The 21,047-nt window shown below is 51.0% G+C and overlaps 1 protein-coding gene across 1 annotated transcript in view; it reads left to right on the top strand.

Annotated features, from left to right (window-relative positions):
* The first annotated feature begins 403 nt into the window (after positions 1-403).
* ASIC4 (acid sensing ion channel subunit family member 4) overlaps positions 404-21,047 on the top strand; it is a 1,255,094-nt gene continuing 1,234,450 nt past the window's right edge. The window contains exon 1 of the mRNA XM_086954413.1: positions 404-1,191. Coding sequence (XP_086810539.1) covers positions 604-1,191 — 588 coding nt within the window. The 5' untranslated portion in view covers positions 404-603. The remainder of the gene's footprint in view (positions 1,192-21,047) is intronic.

Genomic DNA, 21,047 nt, shown 5'->3' on the forward strand with positions numbered 1-21,047 from the left:
TCTGAGGGTCTCTGTTCCTCAGTCTTTGGGAGAGGAGGAGCCCCCCTCCACCGTGCCGCCCCCCAAACTGGAATCTCGATAACCCTGCCCAGCACCGGGCTCAGTGCGGGTTGCCCCATCGGAGCCTGGACTCGTGGCGTGTCTTACTTCTCGTGGCGTGTCTTACTCCTCGTGGCGTGCGTTACTCCCTCGACAGCTGAGCTCGGGGGGTCAGCGAGGCGCTGGAGGCACTCGAGGCGCTAGAGGCGCTGGATGTTGGGCAGCGGCCCCGGAGCAGCATCTGACTGGAGCATCCTTCGCGCGCGCCCCGTCCTCCTCACTCACTTTCTGCCTGCTCGCTCTCCGGGCATCAGGAAACTTGTGCCAAAGCTGAAATAGTCCGATCTGGGTCCTTTTCTCTGAATTCCGATCTCATCCCTTGGTTTTTTTTTCGTTTGGAGGACGGCGCTCGGAGGAGCCGTGCAGTCCACTCGCGCGGGGGGCGAGGTGTTCCCAACTCTGTCGTCGCACCGGGAGCACGAAGCCCCCTGGCGCAGGGAGCGGCGGCCCGGGCCGCCCCGGCCGCGCGACTATGGGCCCCCAGGCGCACCCCCTCGAGGGCCCATGCCCATCGAGATTGTGTGCAAAATCAAATTTGCCGAGGAAGAGGATGAGAAGCGGCGGCAGGAGGCGGAAGAGGAAGGGGAGAAGGAGAGCTTGATTGAGCAAGGGGGTCACCAGCCCCCCCTGCGTGACCTGGCCGCCTTCGCCCACACCAGCACCTTGCATGGGTTGTGCCACATCTTCCGCTCGGGCAGCGTGGGCATCAAGCAGACCCTCTGGGCACTCGCATTCCTATCTTCATTGGTGTTCTTCCTGTACCAGGCGGCCAAGTGCGCCCTATTCTACCTGGAGCACCCTCATGTCACCGCCCTGGACGAGGAGGCCGCCCGGGAGATGGCCTTTCCAGCTGTCACCATCTGTAACATCAACCGCTTCCGACACTCGGCCCTCACCGATGCCGACATCTACCACCTGGCTAACATGACCGGGCTGCCGCCCAAGGACCGGGACGGCCATCGCGCCACTGACCTGGTCTACCCCGACCCGGATATGCAAGACATCGTCAACCGCACGGGCCACCAGCTGAGCGAGATGCTCAAGAGTTGCAACTTCAGCGGGGACTCCTGCTCACCTCGAAACTTCACTGTGGTAAGTCCTTTTCACTTCGTTTTCGACATAATGGCTCATAATGATGGTGCGCACTTAGACACCTGCTCCTCTTTTACTTGTGTTGGGTTGTCATAGGAGTACGTCTTCTGCGATGGTTTGTGGGGGCTCCTGCTCACCTCGGAGCTTCACTGTGAAAAGTCTGTATCCGTTCATGCTCACCATGACAGCTTACGATGGCCGGTGCTCACCGAGGCACCTGCTTCTCTTTTATTTATCTTGTGTTACTTGATGAGTATGTCTTCTGTGATGATTAGTGGGGCTCCTGCTCACCTCGAAGCTTCACAGTGCAAACTCCATCTCACTTCATGCTTACCAAGATGGCTCATGATGGCTGGTGCGCACCTAGACACCTGCTCCTCTTTTACTTGTCTTTTGCTGCCATTTGAATATGTCTTCTGCGATGGTTAGTGGGGCTCCTGCTCACCTCGAAGCTTCACAGTGCAAACTCCATCTCACTTCATGCTTACCATGATGGCTCATGATGACTGGTGCGCACCTAGACACCTGCTCCTCTTTTACTTGCCTTTTGCTGCCATTTGAATATGTCTTCTGCGATGGTTAGTGGCGCTCCGGCTCACCTCGAAGCTTCACAGTGCAAACTCCATCTCACTTCATGCTTACCATGATGGCTCATGATGACTGGTGCGCACCTAGACACCTGCTCCTCTTTTACTTGTCTTTTGCTGCCATTTGAATATGTCTTCTGCGATGGTTAGTGGGGCTCCTGCTCACCTCGAAGCTTCACAGTGCAAACTCCATCTCACTTCATGCTTACCATGATGGCTCATGATGACTGGTGCGCACCTAGACACCTGCTCCTCTTTTACTTGTCTTTTGCTGCCATTTGAATATGTCTTCTGCGATGGTTAGTGGCGCTCCTGCTCACCTCGAAGCTTCACAGTGCAAACTCCATCTCACTTCATGCTTACCATGATGGCTCATGATGACTGGTGCGCACCTAGACACCTGCTCCTCTTTTACTTGTCTTTTGCTGCCATTTGAATATGTCTTCTGCGATGGTTAGTGGGGCTCCTGCTCACCTCGAAGCTTCACAGTGCAAACTCCATCTCACTTCATGCTTACCATGATGGCTCATGATGACTGGTGCGCACCTAGACACCTGCTCCTCTTTTACTTGTCTTTTGCTGCCATTTGAATATGTCTTCTGCGATGGTTAGTGGCGCTCCTGCTCACCTCGAAGCTTCACAGTGCAAACTCCATCTCACTTCATGCTTACCATGATGGCTCATGATGACTGTTGCGCACCTAGACACCTGCTCCTCTTTTACTTGTCTTTTGCTGCCATTTGAATATGTCTTCTGCGATGGTTAGTGGGGCTCCTGCTCACCTCGAAGCTTCACAGTGCAAACTCCATCTCACTTCATGCTTACCAAGATGGCTCATGATGACTGGTGCGCACCTAGACACCTGCTCCTCTTTTACTTGTCTTTTACCCCATTTGAATATGTCTTCTGCGATGGTTAGTGGCGCTCCTGCTCACCTCGAAGCTTCACAGTGCAAACTCCATCTCACTTCATGCTTACCATGATGGCTCATGATGACTGGTGCGCACCTAGACACCTGCTCCTCTTTTACTTGTCTTTTGCTGCCATTTGAATATGTCTTCTGCGATGGTTAGTGGGGCTCCTGCTCACCTCGAAGCTTCACAGTGCAAACTCCATCTCACTTCATGCTTACCATGATGGCTCATGATGACTGGTGCGCACCTAGACACCTGCTCCTCTTTTACTTGTCTTTTGCTGCCATTTGAATATGTCTTCTGCGATGGTTAGTGGGGCTCCTGCTCACCTCGAAGCTTCACAGTGCAAACTCCATCTCACTTCATGCTCCCCATAACGGCTCATGATGGCTGGCGCCACACCTGGGCACCTGCTTCTCTTTTACTTGTCCTCTGTTATCGTATGAGTATGTCTTCAGGGATGATTAGTGGGGGCTCCTGCTCACCTCAAACTTCACGGTGGAATGTCCATCTCACTTCAAGCTTACCATGATGACTCATGATGGCTGGTGCGCACCTGGGAACCTGCTCTTCTTTTAATTGTCTTGTGCTGCCAAATGAGTATGTCTTCCTTATTGAATCAATCCCTCTCATGGATATGAAGTCGTTAAAAATGTATTTCGACCATCTGAAATCCGATTCCCCAAGTGACATTGTACCCCCCATCACTCGCAATCAGGTCTTTGAGTCTGTTGCTCCTGTTTTCTGGAGCTCGTTAATTTCTCCTTTTCCTCTGGGATTGTTCCCCCCACATGGAAACAGGCCATGGTCAGAGCCCTTTTGAAGAAACCTACCCTTGACCCTGAAGTCTTTGCTAACGCCGATTATGCTCCTGCCAGGGATTGCCAAAATAAGTGAAAAGTACGTCAACTCTGTCCTCTCCGCATTTCTGGACGAGAATGAATGTCTACACCCCTCCCAAACGGGGTTTAGACCCCAACAAGGCACGGAGATGGCCTTATTAGCAGTGGTTGAAGAATCAAGGAAAATTCTGGATGTCGGAGGGTCCTCAGCCATTGTATTGCTCGACCTCAGCGCGGCCTTCGACGCGGTCAATCATCAATTACTGATAGCGAGACTTAGAGACAGTCGGGTTACAGGAATTTTACTCAAATAGCTTAAAGCTTTCCTGGCAGATATGTCATTCCATGTCTTTAAAGACAATTTCATCTCCGAAAGGATGCCTTTGCAGTGTGGGGTGCCCCAGGGATCCTCCCTGAGCCCTACGCTCTTTAATGTTTATTCGCGTCCTTTGGCTGATGTGGTCAAGCCCTTTGGAGTCAGGATCATCACGTACGCTGATGACACTCAGCTAATTGTGTCCCTCAATCTTTTGGACAATACTAGGATCCCTCTGGCCAATTGTTTGGAAAAGATCCCTGCATGGATGGACGGTTCATTCCTAAAGCTGAATAAAGCTAAAACTGATGTTTTTGGGTAAGACCACTAACCTTGATACCAGTGCACTCAGGCCCAAATGCAGAGGTGTTATGCCACCTCCCAAAGATCAAATAAAAAGCCCCGGGGTATGGCTGGACCACAGCCTGAACTTTAGGGAACAGGCGCGTAGGGTGCAGGTACCTGTCATGGTATCCTGAACATGATTAGGAAGATCCAACCTCTTTTGCCCTTTTATACTGGGAAATTGCTAGTACACGCCTTGATCCTCCCGAGGCTTGACTACGCCAATGTGCTCGATCTGGGCTCCCCTTGCTTTACCATTAAAAACTGCAAACGGTTCAGAATTGTGCTGCACGACTTCTCACGCAGGCTCATAATCGGGAATCCACTTTGCCACTCATCATCTCTCTGCACTGGCTGCCAGTTCCCGAAAGAATCCAATTTAAGGCCCTGTGCATCGCCCATAAGTCGCTTTCGGCCAGGGCCCAGCCGATTCACTGACTCACCATCTCCCCTTTCCTCCCAAAAAGATCACTGCGCTCTGAGAAGAAACATCTTGCAATCGTTCCCAGAATAAACCGAGTCTGGAGTGGTGGCCGGAGTGGTGGCCGTCTCTTCTCCGTCATCGCGGCGAAATGCCGGAATCAGCTTCCAGATCATATTCGGCTTGAGGCCAACCACCTCTCATTCCGCAAACTTCAGAAGACTCTGTTGCTCCCTTGAATCTCCCGATGTACCTCGGTTTAGGGCTTTGTCCGTAGCGCTGGGAGGCCTTGGCAGCCATGCACTCTATAAGTGTGTACTCACTCTTCTGCGAATGTTAGTTGGGATTCCGGCTCACCTCAAACTTCACAGTGGAAACTCCATCTCACTTCATGCTCACCATGACGGCTCATGATGGCTGGTGCGCACCTGGGCACCTGCTCATCTTCCTCTTTCTTGTCTTGTGTTGCCAAATGAGTATTTCTTCTGCGATGGTTTGTGGGGGGCTTGGTCCATAAATGAAGTGTTAAGACTTCCAGGCGGGCTCTTTCATAGCCAGTGTGTCTTGCAGCGCTGTGTTATGCTATGGTATTGCTTCCTCGTGGAGCACGTGTTCACCAGAGCATGGAGAACGAGGGGTGTCACAGGATGTACGTCCACCTGCTCAACAGTAGGGGCAGGCTGGAGCCGGGCAGTGCAGGGCTCCCCAATGACCCTCTGACCTTTCTGGGCAGACCTGTCATTCGGTCTTCCTGTGCGTCCTCTCCATAGGTCACTTTGGGGTGATGCAACTCTGGCTCCTGGGTGGTTAGAAGGACGACCCTATTCATGGCTGGTATTGAGGTCTGTTGTGGCAGAGGGTGGCTCGCACCCCACACTAGAATTGTCTTAGCACGCTCTATCATTGGTGTTTTCGGTTGGTCTTTACTCAGCGGGGGTGAATGGTTGTGTCTGCAGTGGTTATCTGTTCCCTTCTGGATTTATGTAACTGCCATTGTAACTGCATCAATGCTTGTTATAGCGCCCAGAACCCATGTGCGCTACAAAGGAAGTCACCGTTTCCAGAAACGGCAGTAGGCGCACGTGGCCAGGGCTGCCGGTGTTTAACAATAAAGGTGGAGTGATGCTGTTTCCAGATGGCTGCTGAACTGCAGAATGCAACCTTGAAATGTTGGGAGCGCCACAAAGCACTATATGTCGTACACATGAGAAAAGAAGGGATTGAATTAATCTTGTTTTCCAGAGGGTCACCTCGAAATGGATGTGAGAGGGCCAGGGATTTAATGACTTTTGAAATCAGAGGCTCTGAACTGGACGTTCTTTGCCTCTGTAAAGCGCCTAGAAATGTAACGCCGCGTGGGAAATGAGGAATGTGGAATATGGAAAGTCATTCACATATAGGAATAGCGCCTAGAAATGTAGCGCCGCGTGGGAAATGACATTCACATATAGGAATAGCGCCTAGAAATGTAGCGCCGCAGCGAAAATGAGGGTTGTGGAGTATGGAAAGCCATTCTCGTAAAGGAATAGCGCCTAGAAATGTAACACCGCGTGGGAAATATGGAAAGCCATTCACATATAGGAATGTACAGAGGGTCACATTTCCGTGCAAGGAAGCTCCACCAGCTGGAAGTCCCAGTGTCAAACCAGATGTTGGAAGCAAAGAGCCTGGAGATCACAGTACAAAACTGGCGAAGGGGGAGTCAGAGTGAAGAGGTCACGAATCACGATATGAGACCGGGCAAGGGATGTTCAGGACCGAGAGATCAGGATATGAGACTGGGCAAGGGATGTTCAGGACTGAGAGATCACGATAGGAGACTGGACAAGGGATGTTCAGGACTATGCGATCACGATATGAGACTGGGCAAGGTATGTTCAGGACTATGAAATCACGATATGAGACTGGGCAAGGGATGTTCAGGACTATGCGATCACGATATGAGACTGGGCAAGGTATGTTCAGGACTATGAAATCACGATATGAGACTGGGCAAGGGATGTTCAAGACTATGAGATCACGATATGAGACTGGATAAGGGATGTTCAGTACTGAGAGTCACGATATGAGACTGGGCAAGGGATGTTCAGGACTGAGAGATCATGATATGAGACTGGGGAAGGGATGTTCAGGACTGAGAGATCACGATATGAGACTGGGCAAGGGATGTTCAGGACTGAGAGATCACGATATGAGACTGGGCAAGGGATGTTCAGGACTGAGAGATCAGGATATGAGATGGGGCAAGGGATGTTCAGGACTGAGAGATCACGATATGAGACTGGGCAAGGGATATTCAAGACTGAGAGATCACGATATGAGACTGGGCAAGGGATGTTCAGGACTATGAGATCACGATATGACACTGGACAACGGATGTTCAGGACTGAGAGATCACAATATGAGACTGGACATGGGATGTTCAGGACTGAGAGATCACGATATGAGACTGGGCAAGGTATGTTCAGGACTATGAGATCACGATATGACACTGGTCAAGGGATGTTCAGACTATGAGATCACAATATGGGACTGGGCAAGGGATGTTCAGGACTGAGAGATCACGATATGAGACTGGGCAAGGTATGTTCAGGACTATGAGATAACGATATGAGACTGGGCAAGGGATGTTCAGGACTATGAGATCACGATAGGAGACTGGCGATGTTCAGGACTGAGAGATCAGGATATGAGACTGGGCAAGGTATGTTCAGGACTATGAGATCACGATATGACACTGGTCAAGGGATGTTCAGACTATGAGATCACAATATGAGACTGGGCAAGGGATGTTCAGGACTGAGAGATCACAATATGAGACTGGGCAAGGGATGTTCAGGACTATGAGATCACGATATGAGACTGGGCAAGGGATGTTCAGGACTATGAGATCACGATAGGAGACTGGCGATGTTCAGGACTGAGAGATCACGATATGAGACTGGGCAAGGGATGTTCAGGACTATGAGATCACAATATGAGACTGGGCAAGGGATGTTCAGGACTGAGAGATCACGATATGAGACTGGGCAAGGGATGTTCAGGACTATGAGATCACGATAGGAGACTGGCGATGTTCAGGACTGAGAGATCACGATATGAGACTGGGCAAGGGATGTTCAGGACTGAGAGATCACGATATGAGACTGGATAAGGGATGTTCAGGACTGAGAGATCACGATAAGAGACTGGGCAAGGGATGTTCAGGACTATGAGATCACAATATGAGACTGGGCAAGGGATGTTCAGGACTATGAGATCACGATATGAGACTGGGCAAGGGATGTTCAGGACTATGAGATCACAATATGAGACTGGGCAAGGGATGTTTAGGACTTGAGATCACGATATGAGACTGGGCAAGGGATGTTCAGGACTATGAGATCACGATATGAGACTTAGTAAGGGAGGCTGAGGACCAAGAAGGCATGTGAGACTCTACAATAGATACTTAAGATAAACAGTTCACAATATGAAAGTGAGTAAAGGAAACTCAGTACCAAGAGGTCATAGGATGAAGCTGAGCAAGGGAGGCTCAGGACTGAGGGGCCACGATATGAGACTGGGTGAGGCATAGGGGTGGGCGAAGAATTCTGCTCCGCCGGTGGAGTTTGCGGAGTTGAGCTCATCCCGCACTTCGTGCAGAGTTCCGAAAAACTCTGCAAAGTGATGCAGAGTGGAGTTTTTTCTCTTATGCAGTTCGCCAACAAATTTTGCGCTAGACCCCCTCCTGGAGAGGTTTCTGAATACGGCAGGCAGCCGTGGCAGGTTGCTACTGCTCGTGTTGAGAAAGCTGACGCTCGTGTTGAGAACGCTGCCGCTCGTGTTGAGAAAGCTGCCGCTCGAGTACAAAATCCACTCAAGTGACAGAAAGAAGCGGCGCCCTCTGGCGCAATGAGAGTCCCTTTTGCAGGGATTTTACAACATGGAAGAAATGTCTGCGGACCTCTGCGTGGTGTGGGATGGTTTTTCAGCACTTCGTAGGGATCCGCCAAGCACAACTTGGCAAACTCTGCCCAGGCCAGTAAGGGAGACTCGAGGTCATGAGTCACAGTGTGAAACAGGGTGAGGAAGGCTCATGATTCGGGGGAAAGGGAAATCCGTGACCGACAGTAACGCGAGGCAGGAGTGAATCTGAGGCGTCTGAAGAGTGGACACAGTGACCTGCAGTTTAATTGAAGCCGCATCTTTGTGTCATTGTGTATTCTCTAGAGCTCGCGGGAGCCCTTCCAAATTCTGGAGGGAGGGGGGGATTATTGTTCATTAAATAACGCCGACATAGTGCTTCACGAGCGGCTTTTATCACCTCTGTTAGGTACGTGGCCGCGTGTGCGTGGCCCTCGCACTCTGGGGCATAGTTATAATAACTGGTGCATCCCTGCAAATCAGCAGGGATGCGCCTGTTATTGTGCGCCACAACTACGCCATCATGGATGCGCCACATTTACAATGTGGCGCACCATGGTGCAAAAACGACACAGATGCATGACGAATCTGTGCCATAAAAGTGACGCATAGCTGAAGTTGCGTCGCAAGCGCGCTGCAGCTCCAGCAATGCTCTGGGGGCCCTATCTAGTTAATCCTGCGTCAATCCTTACGTCTGCTTCAGGCAGGCGCAGGGTTTTGACGCAGCATGGGCCTAAAAGTGACTGAGTGAAATCTTGTACATTTCACTCAGCCACTTTTAGGAGGCGTTCCTGCGCCGGAACGCCTCCCATTCACAGGAACGCCTACATGTGGCGCAGGGCATTACAACGTGACGCATCTCCCAGATGCGTCATATTGTAAGTACCCCCGCACCATGGAGCAGGATTTGCGCCGCGTAAATGAGGCGCAAGGGGCTTGTAAATCTGCCCCTCTGTGTGCGTTAAAGCACTTGTGAGAAAGAATATCACTTATGCCACTGTGTGCACAGAGAATGCATCACTCTAGTGCGGGGCCGGCGCCAGCCTCTGAGCCGTGTGATAAAGGGCAGTGAGAAAGTGCTTTGCACAACTGTTGCATCACTGCTGTCGCTTTGTGTGTACAGAATGCATCATTCCAATGGGGGCGGCGCCAGTCTTGTGGGCTTGTGAACACTACATGTGATAAAGGGCTTTGCACAACTGCCTGATAAGCAAGCTGACGTGCAGAGGTAGGGTAGCCGCTACGACAACTTCTTACTCCAATCAGCAGCAACGTTGTTTGTCCAAAATCACTCAGCGCGTCTGGTGTATGAGCTGAGACGCAACCCTCTCCCTCCAGAGCAATGAATACACTCGTGGAGGTCTAGGGGGGATGTGGGTCAAAGGGGGACGTTCCGTGTATGTGAGGTACACTTGGCCTCCTCGTGGGGTGAACCTGAGCGCGTGAATGTAATATTATCGGCCTTGGACGGATGAAACGCTGAGTAGACTGCGCAGGACCTGCATCAGTGGGAGTGGGGGTGATACCCAGCTCCCCGGAAGGGCTGCATTACCCCAATACGTCATCTGCTCCATGCAGTGCAGGAACTGGGAAACAACATACTCCAGGAGCCCAAATATTGGGTGTCAGTGTGTGGTGGTGAAAGGGGGAGGAGTCACGAGGCGGCGTCATGAAAAGCAGTCTCACAGTCAACGTATACATTTTTTTTAAATAATTGGCGTCACGAAGAAACATGAGAGTAAATTATGCATATTTAATTGGCCACAAATAGGCTGCATTTTAAACTCTCCTGGGCTCGAGGTACCTGCTGCGGAGATTTCTGGAGTGCGCAGCAATTTTGAGGGGATAATAACCACAGTAAGATCTGTGGTCATTAATGCTTTTGCTGCAGGGATCTGAGTTTTGTTAAGTCACAGTTTCGAGTTATAAAGTAGTGTGTCAGGTTAATGCGCCTGCTGCAAAGCAAGACGTGTAATATGCAGATCACAGATGTGATGTTGTGTACATAGGTAGGCGGGTCACTGATCTAGACACTGACCCTCTGGTAACTTCCGGTTCATAAGCTGCAGTCCTTCTAATGTAGCACAGTGAGCTATGAACCAGTATCAAGAGCTGCATGAACATTGCAAAGCAGGGGTTTAAAGCCTTCTTGTTTTTCTCGATCTGTCATTAATCACAGCTGCTGAACAGCGTTTCTTTGGTAGTAATGAAGTCTTATCCCTTCCACTGTGTTACGTTGTGAATCTCACTTTGTGTTGCTCCTGAGCCTGCACTCTTAACTATAACACCTGCGCCTAGGAGTCGTACGTCGTCCTGGCTTAAAGGCCATATATGGTGTGACCCTCATTGACTCATGATTGTGTACATTGATTTACACATTTGTACGATATATTGTCTTTGTAAAATATATGCATGGTGCAAACAGCTCTGACACCCAGCATTGGAACGAGCAGCGCCTTGACATATTAAATCAAAACGAGTAAGTGTCGTTGAAATCATACTACGGGTAATTCCTCATACATGTAGATGCATCTCACATACGTGCAGTACATGCACGTCACGTGGTCTATGGGTTGAACAAAGTCAGAGCCTTTTTACGAACCATCGTTTATCTTAAGTTCTTGACAGGATAACACGTAGCGCGGCTTTCTTACCTTTGATTAACAGATGTAGCTCCCATGCAAGGTGACACTCGAATTAATAGAGGGCTGATGGCCCTTTAAATCAGGCCTCTGGTTTGGGCCCACTTGAAAACAATGTCCCCTCGCCGCCTGCAGGTCGCTGCGCTGAACAGAAGAAAACTGACAAGTGCAGAGGCTGCTGAAGTGGTCCCGGTGCCGGGAATTGTCCCCATGGTGAATTCAGCGTATTTCACCGCCGCCAGCAGGGGTCTCGCTCGATCACAGGTGCCAGAACTGGGGGGGACAGGATCCCCCTATTTGCTGCACTAGTCCCATGTCATGAGTTGGGGTCTCGCCTGATTTGCAGTGGGGGTCACCTACTGCTCGCCACACCCGACCAGTCCGCTGCCTCGAGCACAGCAGAGACGCCGGGAGCCTCATGATACCTCTCCAGCTGTCAGCGGGGGTGAGGCTGGAACTCACCGTGTGACCTCCGGCGCACTGCTGCACGTGCTTCCCGGCGCTTTGGTGCAGAGCCCCAGTCCCTCTGCTTACAGAAGCGTTTGGGGGAGTGGCCCTCGCAGTGAGGCCCCGCGAGGGCCCCACTCCCCTCTCAGGTTTAGGAGCGCCGTGCGTCTGTACACATACAGACACAGGTCACATGTCCATATGATGATTAAAGATCGAACAACCATTTTTTCAGAAGTGTCTTGAAGGAGATCGGGTCTGAGCCGGAGCGAATGGGCCAGGGTGGCTGATGCCAGCGTCTGGGAGTCAGGAGAGAGATGGAGCGGCCACCACATGTGGCTATCCGGGTCCGTGTGGGGCACAGCAGGCACAGCTCACTGGACCGGAGCCGGCGTACCGGATAGAAGGCTGCCGTTTATTTTTAAGATCGCATGATCCGCTCCTGTGCAGTGGTTTAAAGACCAAACACATATGTGTGAAGAGCGCACACTTTGGAAACCAATGAAGGGAGCGTAATAAAGGTTCAGATGGGGGGTCGCGGAGGAAGATTACAGACGAGGCGCGCTGCCGTATTCTGTACCACCTGAAGTCCAGAGAAAAGACCTTCACCGTGACTTACTATAAAGTCTCTAACATATTTCCTTGTCAGCAATATATTCGCTATTAACATTTCACAGTTTGCTTCAGCTGGCATTGCATACGAGTTTTTGTTATTTCTAGGTATTGTGTTTCTACATCTGTTTTCTTGCAACATATGACTTTAGTATAGTGCATACATGAAGTCGTCTCTAGGGATGTGAGGGAGCTGAGGTTGCAGGCGGGTGTTATATGATAGAGCAGTATGGAAAGCTCTGAAACGAGGCTGAAGGCAGTGCAAGTTTCTCATATTAACTGTCAGCGGGTCATACTCATAAGGTGTGTACATGCACATCCAGTCTTTGGCCTCTCTGCGAGGCATAAGGTGTGTAGAGTACATGCACATCCAGTCCTTGGCATCTCTGCAAATCATAAGGTGTGCAGACTACATGCACATCCAGTCCGTTGCCTCTCTAGATGTCATAAGGTGTGTAGACTGCATGAACATCCAGTCCTTGGCCTCTCTGCAGAGTGCACAGAATGATGGTCACGTGTGTCATCTGTAATTATGGGGCGACTGAGGTGTGCAGATGATGGACTTCAGAACGGTCTCACTCTTGAGGGGCCCCGCGCACTCTTTCATTCTTGAAGGACCCTAATTTTGTTCAGTGTCATTCTTGACGTAGCTCCTGTCCCCTCTCTCTCACTCTTGACGGAGCCCCCGCCCCCTCTCTCTCACTCTTGACGGAGCCCCCGCCCCTCTCTCTCACTCTTGACGGAGCCCCCGCCCCTCTCTCTCACTCTTGACGGAGCCCCCGCCCCCTCTCTCTCACTCTTGACGGAGCCCCCGCCCCCTCTCTCTCACTCTTGACGGAGCCCCCGCCCCCTCTCTCTCACTCTTGACGGAGCCCCCGCCCCCTCTCTCTCACTCTTGAGGGAGCCCCCACTCTCCTCTCTCTTATTCGCCCCTCCTCCCCCTTGCTCACTATTGAGGGAGCCTCTCTCTCTCTCTCTCTCTCTCTCTCATCCCTGTCCCTTTTCCCTCACTTGAGGGAGCCCCCGTCCCCTCTCTCTCTCTCAGTCTTGAGATAGCCTCCGTTCTCTCTCGCTGTTTTTATAAGGAGCCCGTGTGTCCTCCCTCTCTCTCCCTACTTCCCTCCCCCTCTCTCTAGGCCTGGATCCAGGTGGGCCAAGGGTGCATTTGGGTGGGCCACTGTGGGCTCGATTTTTCGCATATATGTCTAGGCAGCCCTGCTTCAGGGCCCTCCTTTATCTCTTCTTAGTCTTACAAGGCCCAGTAAAACGCACTTTTTTCTAAATCTCTCTCTAAATAGTATCACTCTCAAAAGTGTTTTTTCCATGTAATGTTCCTTGGATGGGAAGAGGAGGTTTCTGAGGTAGGAGTATCAGGCAAGAGAGGCTTCCTCTGTGTGAGCCTTCAGGGAGAATCCCTCTTCATACCTACCTCCACCTGACCCCTGACTCTGCAGCGCACTCCCTTACAGGTTTGATTATACCCACTCCTCTCCAATGCACCTTATCTCACAGCTGACCTTGGGCCCCAGCCCCATACCAGGCACCATGGGGCTCCACTTTCATTTTTCCCCGGTAAAAACATTAGTAAAATCACCTTCAAACTTAAAACATTGAATATAGCAGTAAATATAATTAGCACGCACTTTAAAGTATGTTCCACAGTAGCCCTTATGGCCCGACTGCTAATTAAATAAACAAAAACAGAAAGGCCATGACAGGCCCGCCTTTATCGCTGATGCGAAAGTCTTTTTTGGCCCCGTACCAATAACCTCTTTCTCTGTAAATACCTTTACTACCACCCTCCACCAGTGCCCCTAATCCCTCCCTAGCTTCCCCCTCCCCCCCATGACCTCTTCCTCGGATTCCCTCACTGCCACCCTCCAACAGTGCCCCTCATCCCTCTATGGCCCCCCTTTTGACCTCCTCCTCGGATTCCCTCACTGCCACGCCACATGCCACAAGTGCCCCTCATCTCCCCAAAGCCCCTCTCCCTTATGACCTCCTCATTGGATTCCCTTACTGCCACCCTCCATCAGTGCCCCTCATCGCTCCATAGCACCTCCCACTACCTCCTCCTTGAATTCCCTCAAAGCCACCCTCCACCAGTGCCCCTCATCTCTCCCTAGCTCCCCCCTCCACCCCATGACCTCTTCCTCCGTTTCCCTCGCTACCACCCTCCAACAGCGCCCCTCATCTCTCCCTAGCTTCCCCTCCACCCAATGACCTCTTCCTCGGATTTCCTCACTGCCACCCTCCAACAGTGCCCCTCATTGCTCCATAGCCCCTCCCACTACCTCCTCCTCAGATTCCCTCACTGCCACCCTCCACCAGCGCCCCTCATCTCTCCATAGCCCCACCATGGACCTCCTCCTCTGATTGCCTCACTGCCACCCTCCACCAGCGCCCCTCATCTCTCCATAGCCCCACCATGGACCTCCTCCTCTGATTCCCTCACTGACACCCTCCACCATTCCCCCTCATCTCTACCTAGCTCCCCCTCCACCCATGACCTCCTCCTCTGATTCCCTCACTGCCACCCTCCAACAGTGCCCCTCATCGCTCCATAGCCCCTCTCACTATCTCCTCCTTGGATTCCCTCAAAGCCACTCTCCACCAGTGCCCCTCATCTCTCCCTAGCTCCCCCTCCACCTCATGACCTCTTCCTCGGTTTCCCTCACTGCCACCCTCCAACAGTGCCCCTCAATGCTCCATAGCCCCTTCCACTACCTCCTCCTCGGATTCCCTCACTGCCACCCTCCAACAGTGCCCCTCATCTCTCCATAGCCCCACCATGGACCTCCTCCTCTGATTCCCTCACTGCCACCCTCCACCAGCGCCCCTCATCTCTCCCTAGACCCTCCCACTACCTCCTCCTCGGATTCCCTCACTACCACCCTCCATCAATGCCCCTCATCTCTCCCTAGACCCTCCCACTACCTCCTCCTCAGATTCCCTCACTGCCACCCTCCACCAGCGCCCCTCATCTTGACGTAGCCCCTCTCTCATATGCATTTCATTTGTTGTATAGTGCTACTCATATCAGTGTAGTGTGTGTCAGCACTTTACACCACGCACACATTACACAGAGACAATGAATCATACAAATATGTAAATCAGTCTACAGGGAATGTCACATTGGCCAATGTTGGAATCACGTCATCCATACTGGTGGGCAGTATATTTTAAGAGGGTTTGGTCTGGGGAAACACAACCTTAGGATTTAAAAAGTATTCCATGGGGGTCAGCTTTACAGATATAAATGTATATCTGCCCAAACGTACTCATTTTAGCAACATTAGAATAATGAAAGACTGAGGAAGTTCTAACTATATCACAAAACAAAAAAAGCAAAGTTCCTACCATACCATTCATGTTTGTATGCAGCTCTTTGGTGACAGTTCATTGATTACTGTCCTATGTTAGGATTGTAACTTCAAAACTGCAAGTAACACAAGGATCTCTGTGACAAAGGCAGTAACCCACTGAGCTATCCACATAAAATACAGTTCATCTGCATTTAAAAACTACTAACAGACAAATGTTTGCTCTCCAGCAGGATCATTAATCACCAGCGTTATCTGGGCATTTTGTGTTGTCTTATTGTTGTCCTGATCAGCCATGATAATGATAAAAACTGTTTAAATGAAGCGCACACCAAGTATGCGTCCTGCTGGGTCTGTGCAGATTAAAGAAGAAATAGTAACACATTCTCTTACCTACTACTCCATTAGTCAAACTTTGTGTCACAGGCAGCCTGATGTGATAAGCAGCTGCAGGGGTCAGGAAAGGTGAATAGGAATAAACAAACGTATTTTCTCCTGTGCTGCATAGAAAAAGAAATATCCATGCAGCAGAACAGTTGGCAAAGGTTACCCATGTCAAAGAAAGGATTTGTCACCTTATGTCATGTGGACAGGAAGGGGTGAAAAAATAAACAAAGCCTCCTTTATATGTAAATGGTCTTTTAAAGACCTGTGAAGTACTCGGGTGTGGCTGCGTGCCCGGGAAGCTGTCTCCCTTTGAGGCCAATGACGTTGCGCGCCTGCCTTCAAGCCCTCACTGCGAGGGCCAAGGCTCCTGTTTGGGTGGGCCAGGCTCATGTTTGGGTGGGCCTGGCCCACCCGCCAGAACCGGGCCTGCCTCTCCCCTTCCCTCTCTCCTCTGAGTCACGGTACTCCGTAGTGCTAAAACCTCACTCACAAACTAGAAACAAGGGGGAGGTTATGGGGTACTCGAGCTGTGCCTGGTTATTGGGAAGGGTGAGTGTGTGAGGAGTTGTCTCCGTGCCAACCTTACCGTGATAGCACGGTGCCAGGATTCCAATCCCAGCTCCGGCGTTCCAACGCATTGTGTGACCCTGGTGAATCAACGAGCTTCAGTTCCCTATCTGCCCACAGCGGAAGCGCTTTAACCCCTTGCATGCTGATGACGGCCCCCAGCCGTCATGCACTACGGTGCTCGTGTGCTGATGACGGCTGGGGGCCATCATAAACCCGCCCACCCACGATTCTGCCGCACAGGCGCAGAATCGCGGCGCATGGAAGGGGTTAAAGCCCTGTAGACTGCAGACACCTTCAGTAGAGTCTGTGTCTGGGGGACCGATGGAGGCTGGCATCTGATGCCCACTGCGTGGTCATTGCTCACCTTGTGGGGCTCTTTGGGATGGGCCCGAGGGCCGTTTATTGCAAGGATCTCAGCACTGCGCGGACTTGGCGCTAACACAATCTGCTAACAAGCATTGGCATAGCCAATAGGCCTCGCCTTTCGGACCTTATACGTGTTTAGCCATGCAACAGTTGATGTTGTTGCACCAAGGATACTGTGCTGCATAACTAAATACTTATAAGGTCCCAAAAGCGAGACCTATTGGCTATGCCAATGCTTGTTTTTGTATATCAGAGGTTGGGGAGTAAAAGGGCAACTGAAGTATGTAAAAGATTGAGGCAGCATTAAGTTGGCATCAGAATATTCACCTGGTGGAGGCTTGCCCGGTAATTACTGAGTCCTGGAAGGAGGTTTTACAATGGATAGCAGAAGTCTCCACCGCCACCCAGCCGCAGGACCCACGGCGCTGCTTCTCGACACGAGGGTGGTGCCCAAGCGGATGAGGCAAAGAGCTGGCTTCAGAACTTGGCTCGGGTACTGGATAGCCATGCCATGGAAGGCAGCTGCAGTTTCACCCATTCACATGCGCCAGAAAGGTGCGGTCAGGTGGGCATCGACTGAGTTGGTGGTACGAGCAGACACCGGGGGTGGAAGGTGTCACCCAATGGAGCAGTGGGAGCTTTATCTAGAGAAGATGAACAGTTAGTTGGTGTGGGCTACGGCTATGTGGTGAGTTTGTGGGTCACAACCCAAGTGTCCACACTCACCTCACCGTCTGCTGGACTGAATCAGGGTTTATATGGGAAGTAACTGTTGCTGGGGATAGTGGCTTTGAGGGGCCTAGCAGCAGGGCACACGTCCTAAAAAAAGAAGTGGGGGGGGGGGCGCTGACGTCACGACAGGAAGTGACGTCACAAAAGGTTGCTTGCAACATCAGACTCACTGCCGCCCCTCGCTCACCCCTTAGATGCGATTGCATCAGAGAAGTCAGCGCGTGTGCAGCGTTCTGAATGAGCTCCGATCTCGCCCCAGAGAGGCCAAACAGTGAATGTGTGGATCCATTTGTTTCAGTTATCGAGCTCCCGGTAAAACAAGTGAGGGGACGCCGTCCACCCGCGTGGTACCCCGACTCGAGCCCTGGCTAGTGAGGAGAGTTCTGAGACATATCAAGGAGGTTATGTATGGAGTGGGTTGGTTGGCAACATGTATCTCATCTCAAATGTAGGAAGTGCGGTTGGGTGAGGAGCTGACAGCGGGGTTTTCTTGTTTCCTTTTCCTGTGTTATTCGCTTGTTTTAATGAGACGATCTGATTTCTAATACGGAGGGTGGGGACGCGCTCATGGGCATTCCAGGGATCCTGACGCTTTGCTCTTTGTGCCACGATATACGGTGTCCTGGTACTGTATGTGCATCAACATTACTACGCTAAAATAACAAAGATATTTTTTAAGAAGTGGCATCGGAATTTCAGAGTCTGTGAAGCATGAGGGTAGATGGGCACGTTAGAGAGGTGAGTGAGAGCGGGAGTATGCAGGTAAGAAGTCAGAGAGTTTGATGAGGAGCGGGCCAGAGAGGGTATGCCAGAGAGGGTATGAAAGGGACTGAGGTATGTTGGCAAGGCAGAGGAACTAAGGATGCCGGGGTATGTCGGAGAATTGGAGGGGGCATTTTAGGTGGCAGTGGTGTGTTGGAGGGATGCATGGGTTCTAGACCAGCCTGGTTTGTCTGAGTCATGCATTGGAGCAGCTGGGATACATCTGTGGAGTATTCGTGTGGCCAGAGTATGTCTGGGCGCTCAAGGGATATTAGCGCAGCCTCAGTGGTCAGGAGATTGGGGGAGTAAAGCTGCTGGGGTATCTTGGGAAGGTCAAGAAGAGCCAGGGTGACCAGTGTTTGTTGGAGAGTGTGAACAGGACCAGGGTGGCAATGCAGGCCAGATGGGTCAAGGTACACCAAGGTGACCATGATGGCACCCTGAAGAGCTTGAGGGCACCGGAGTATGTCAGAGAGCTGGAGAATCATTAGGCTGACAGGTCAAAGAAATCATGAAACAGGAGAGCAGTCGGGGTAGGTCAGAGAAGTCCTTGAACAGCCGGGGCAGGTCAGAGAGGGCAGTATATCAATCTGGTCAAGAAGCAGAAGGGTGGCCGCAGGATGTTGGGGAAGTCAGAAAGACCTGAGTAGATCATAGAGCTTGAGAAATATCAGGCTGGTGCGATAGTCAACCCAGAGGAGCAGCAGGGCGGTAGTATGCAGGGAGGTCCAGCAGGCTGGGGGTATCAGCCAGCATCAGGAATATTACCCTGCCCGGATACCTCTGAGTGGTCAAGTCGCTGTTCGGCCACAAGAGAATGTCAGATAATTCTCAGTAAAAGCACGGGTGGGGAGGGTCCAAGAGGTTGCAAAGTCCTAGGGCCACCAGGGCTTACCACTGAGGTCGGTGTTGGCTTCCACTCAATCCTCCAGGGGTTACTCGACACCATCTCAGCTTGCTTATCCTTTCTTGTGTTTTGTTTGTCTTCTATCAGTTCTTGTATTAGTGGCTCCTCTTTCTTTCGAGTAACTTATGGATGAGCTACAGATTGATAAAACCTGGTAACACAGTACAGCAATATATGGGGAGATACAGAGGCATGTTGAAGTGTCAGAGAGATCAGAGAAAGACATGAAGTTGGGAAGGTGAAAGGAAGAGGGGAAATGAAGAGAAAGGGTCAAATGGAAAACTGGTGGAAAATGACATTACAAACAAGCATTGGCATAGCCAATAGGTCGTGCCTTTGGGACCTTATAAGTGGTTAGTCATGCAACACATTATCCTGGGTGGGCTCAGACAATTCCAGTATGGAAAGTTGTGTTGAAAAGAAAGCCAAGGCAGGCTGGAGGTGTCACACTGGCAGAGCGCCACGTGCAGTGACCACCTGCGTGGGAGAGGGAAAGTTGCGAGGGGCCAGAAAGTTGGGTACAGACAGGAAATGACTTAAATTTGAGGATGAGAGACAGCAGGAGCTGGTATTGGTGGACAAGACTGGAATGAAAGAGCTAAGGGACATGAAGTGGGGCAGATATCAGTGAAGATGTGGGGTTGTTTGGATGCATGTGGCAAAGCAGAAACGCCAGTGCTCGAGCAAGTTGACAGCTCGCTTCTGTTTAAAGCCCAGCCCCAGCAATCCAGGAAGAGAGCACGTCATCGCGCGTGCACCATTCTCATTTGGCCGCGCGCTTCCCCTTCCATTTTGAGAAGGTGTGACAGTCTTTTTGCGAGAAGACACGCTGAGAGCAAACCGCCAGCGCCAGAGGAAAGTGTGGCATGTGTGGGCGTCTAGCTTAAAAAGGGAAGGTTGACAGGTGCTGCGGTAGAACATCACGCATGCCTTACAGTATATATGTATGTATTGTATAGTATATGGGCTTGTTTTCAGGCAAGGGTGCGTAACGCAAGCATTGGCTGTGGCAAAGCCAATTAATCCTAACTTTGGGATTCATTGCCTTTGCCAATGGATTTTAGCGATTCCGTACAGTGTCCCCGATGTTAAACAGCATGGCTTAAGAGTAAACAAAAAAAAATGCACAATGACGCATCAGCCTGCATGCCCATGTCTACAAAATATTAGTGATTTTTTTCTTTTTATTTATTGATTCCGGTTGGATCAGTATATTTAAAAGAATTATAAACGGTAAAGCATTTCTTTCTTCTTTAAGCACGTGTGAAGGGAACCAACACAGGTGGTGTGAGTGTGGAAAGAAGCAACACAAGGAGACAGAGCAAAACAGGGGAGTGGGGGGGTGAATCAACATTGAGGGCACAGGTGTAGGAAGCGATAGAGAGGGAAGGGGAAACAACACTGAAGGGAGAGAGAGGAAAGTGTAGAGCAGGGCAAAGAGAAGCACATTGCTTAGAGACACAGATGTGGAGAGCATGTATGCAAAAGCATATGGGGGAGGGGGACAAGTACACAAAGGAAAGTGCAACACAGAGGGCAAAAGAGCAGCAAACAGGCAACAGAAAGCAACCTGGATTGTGGCACAGTGGGGAGTAGTGCGCAAGTGAAACTGCTGTTAAACTGAAGTACTTTGATGGAATGCCTAAACAAAAAGAAATAGGTGCTGGTCACATGCCACTCCTGGCAACCCGAGCATTGCAGCGTGGTGAACGCGCTTATTAAAAATCGCACACAGGGTGCCATCTGTTTAGAGTTAGCGTGGTGAAAGCGTCCACAA

Source organism: Lissotriton vulgaris, chromosome 2_1 (genome assembly GCF_964263255.1).
Source record: "Lissotriton vulgaris chromosome 2_1, aLisVul1.2, whole genome shotgun sequence".
NCBI lineage: Eukaryota > Metazoa > Chordata > Amphibia > Caudata > Salamandridae > Lissotriton > Lissotriton vulgaris.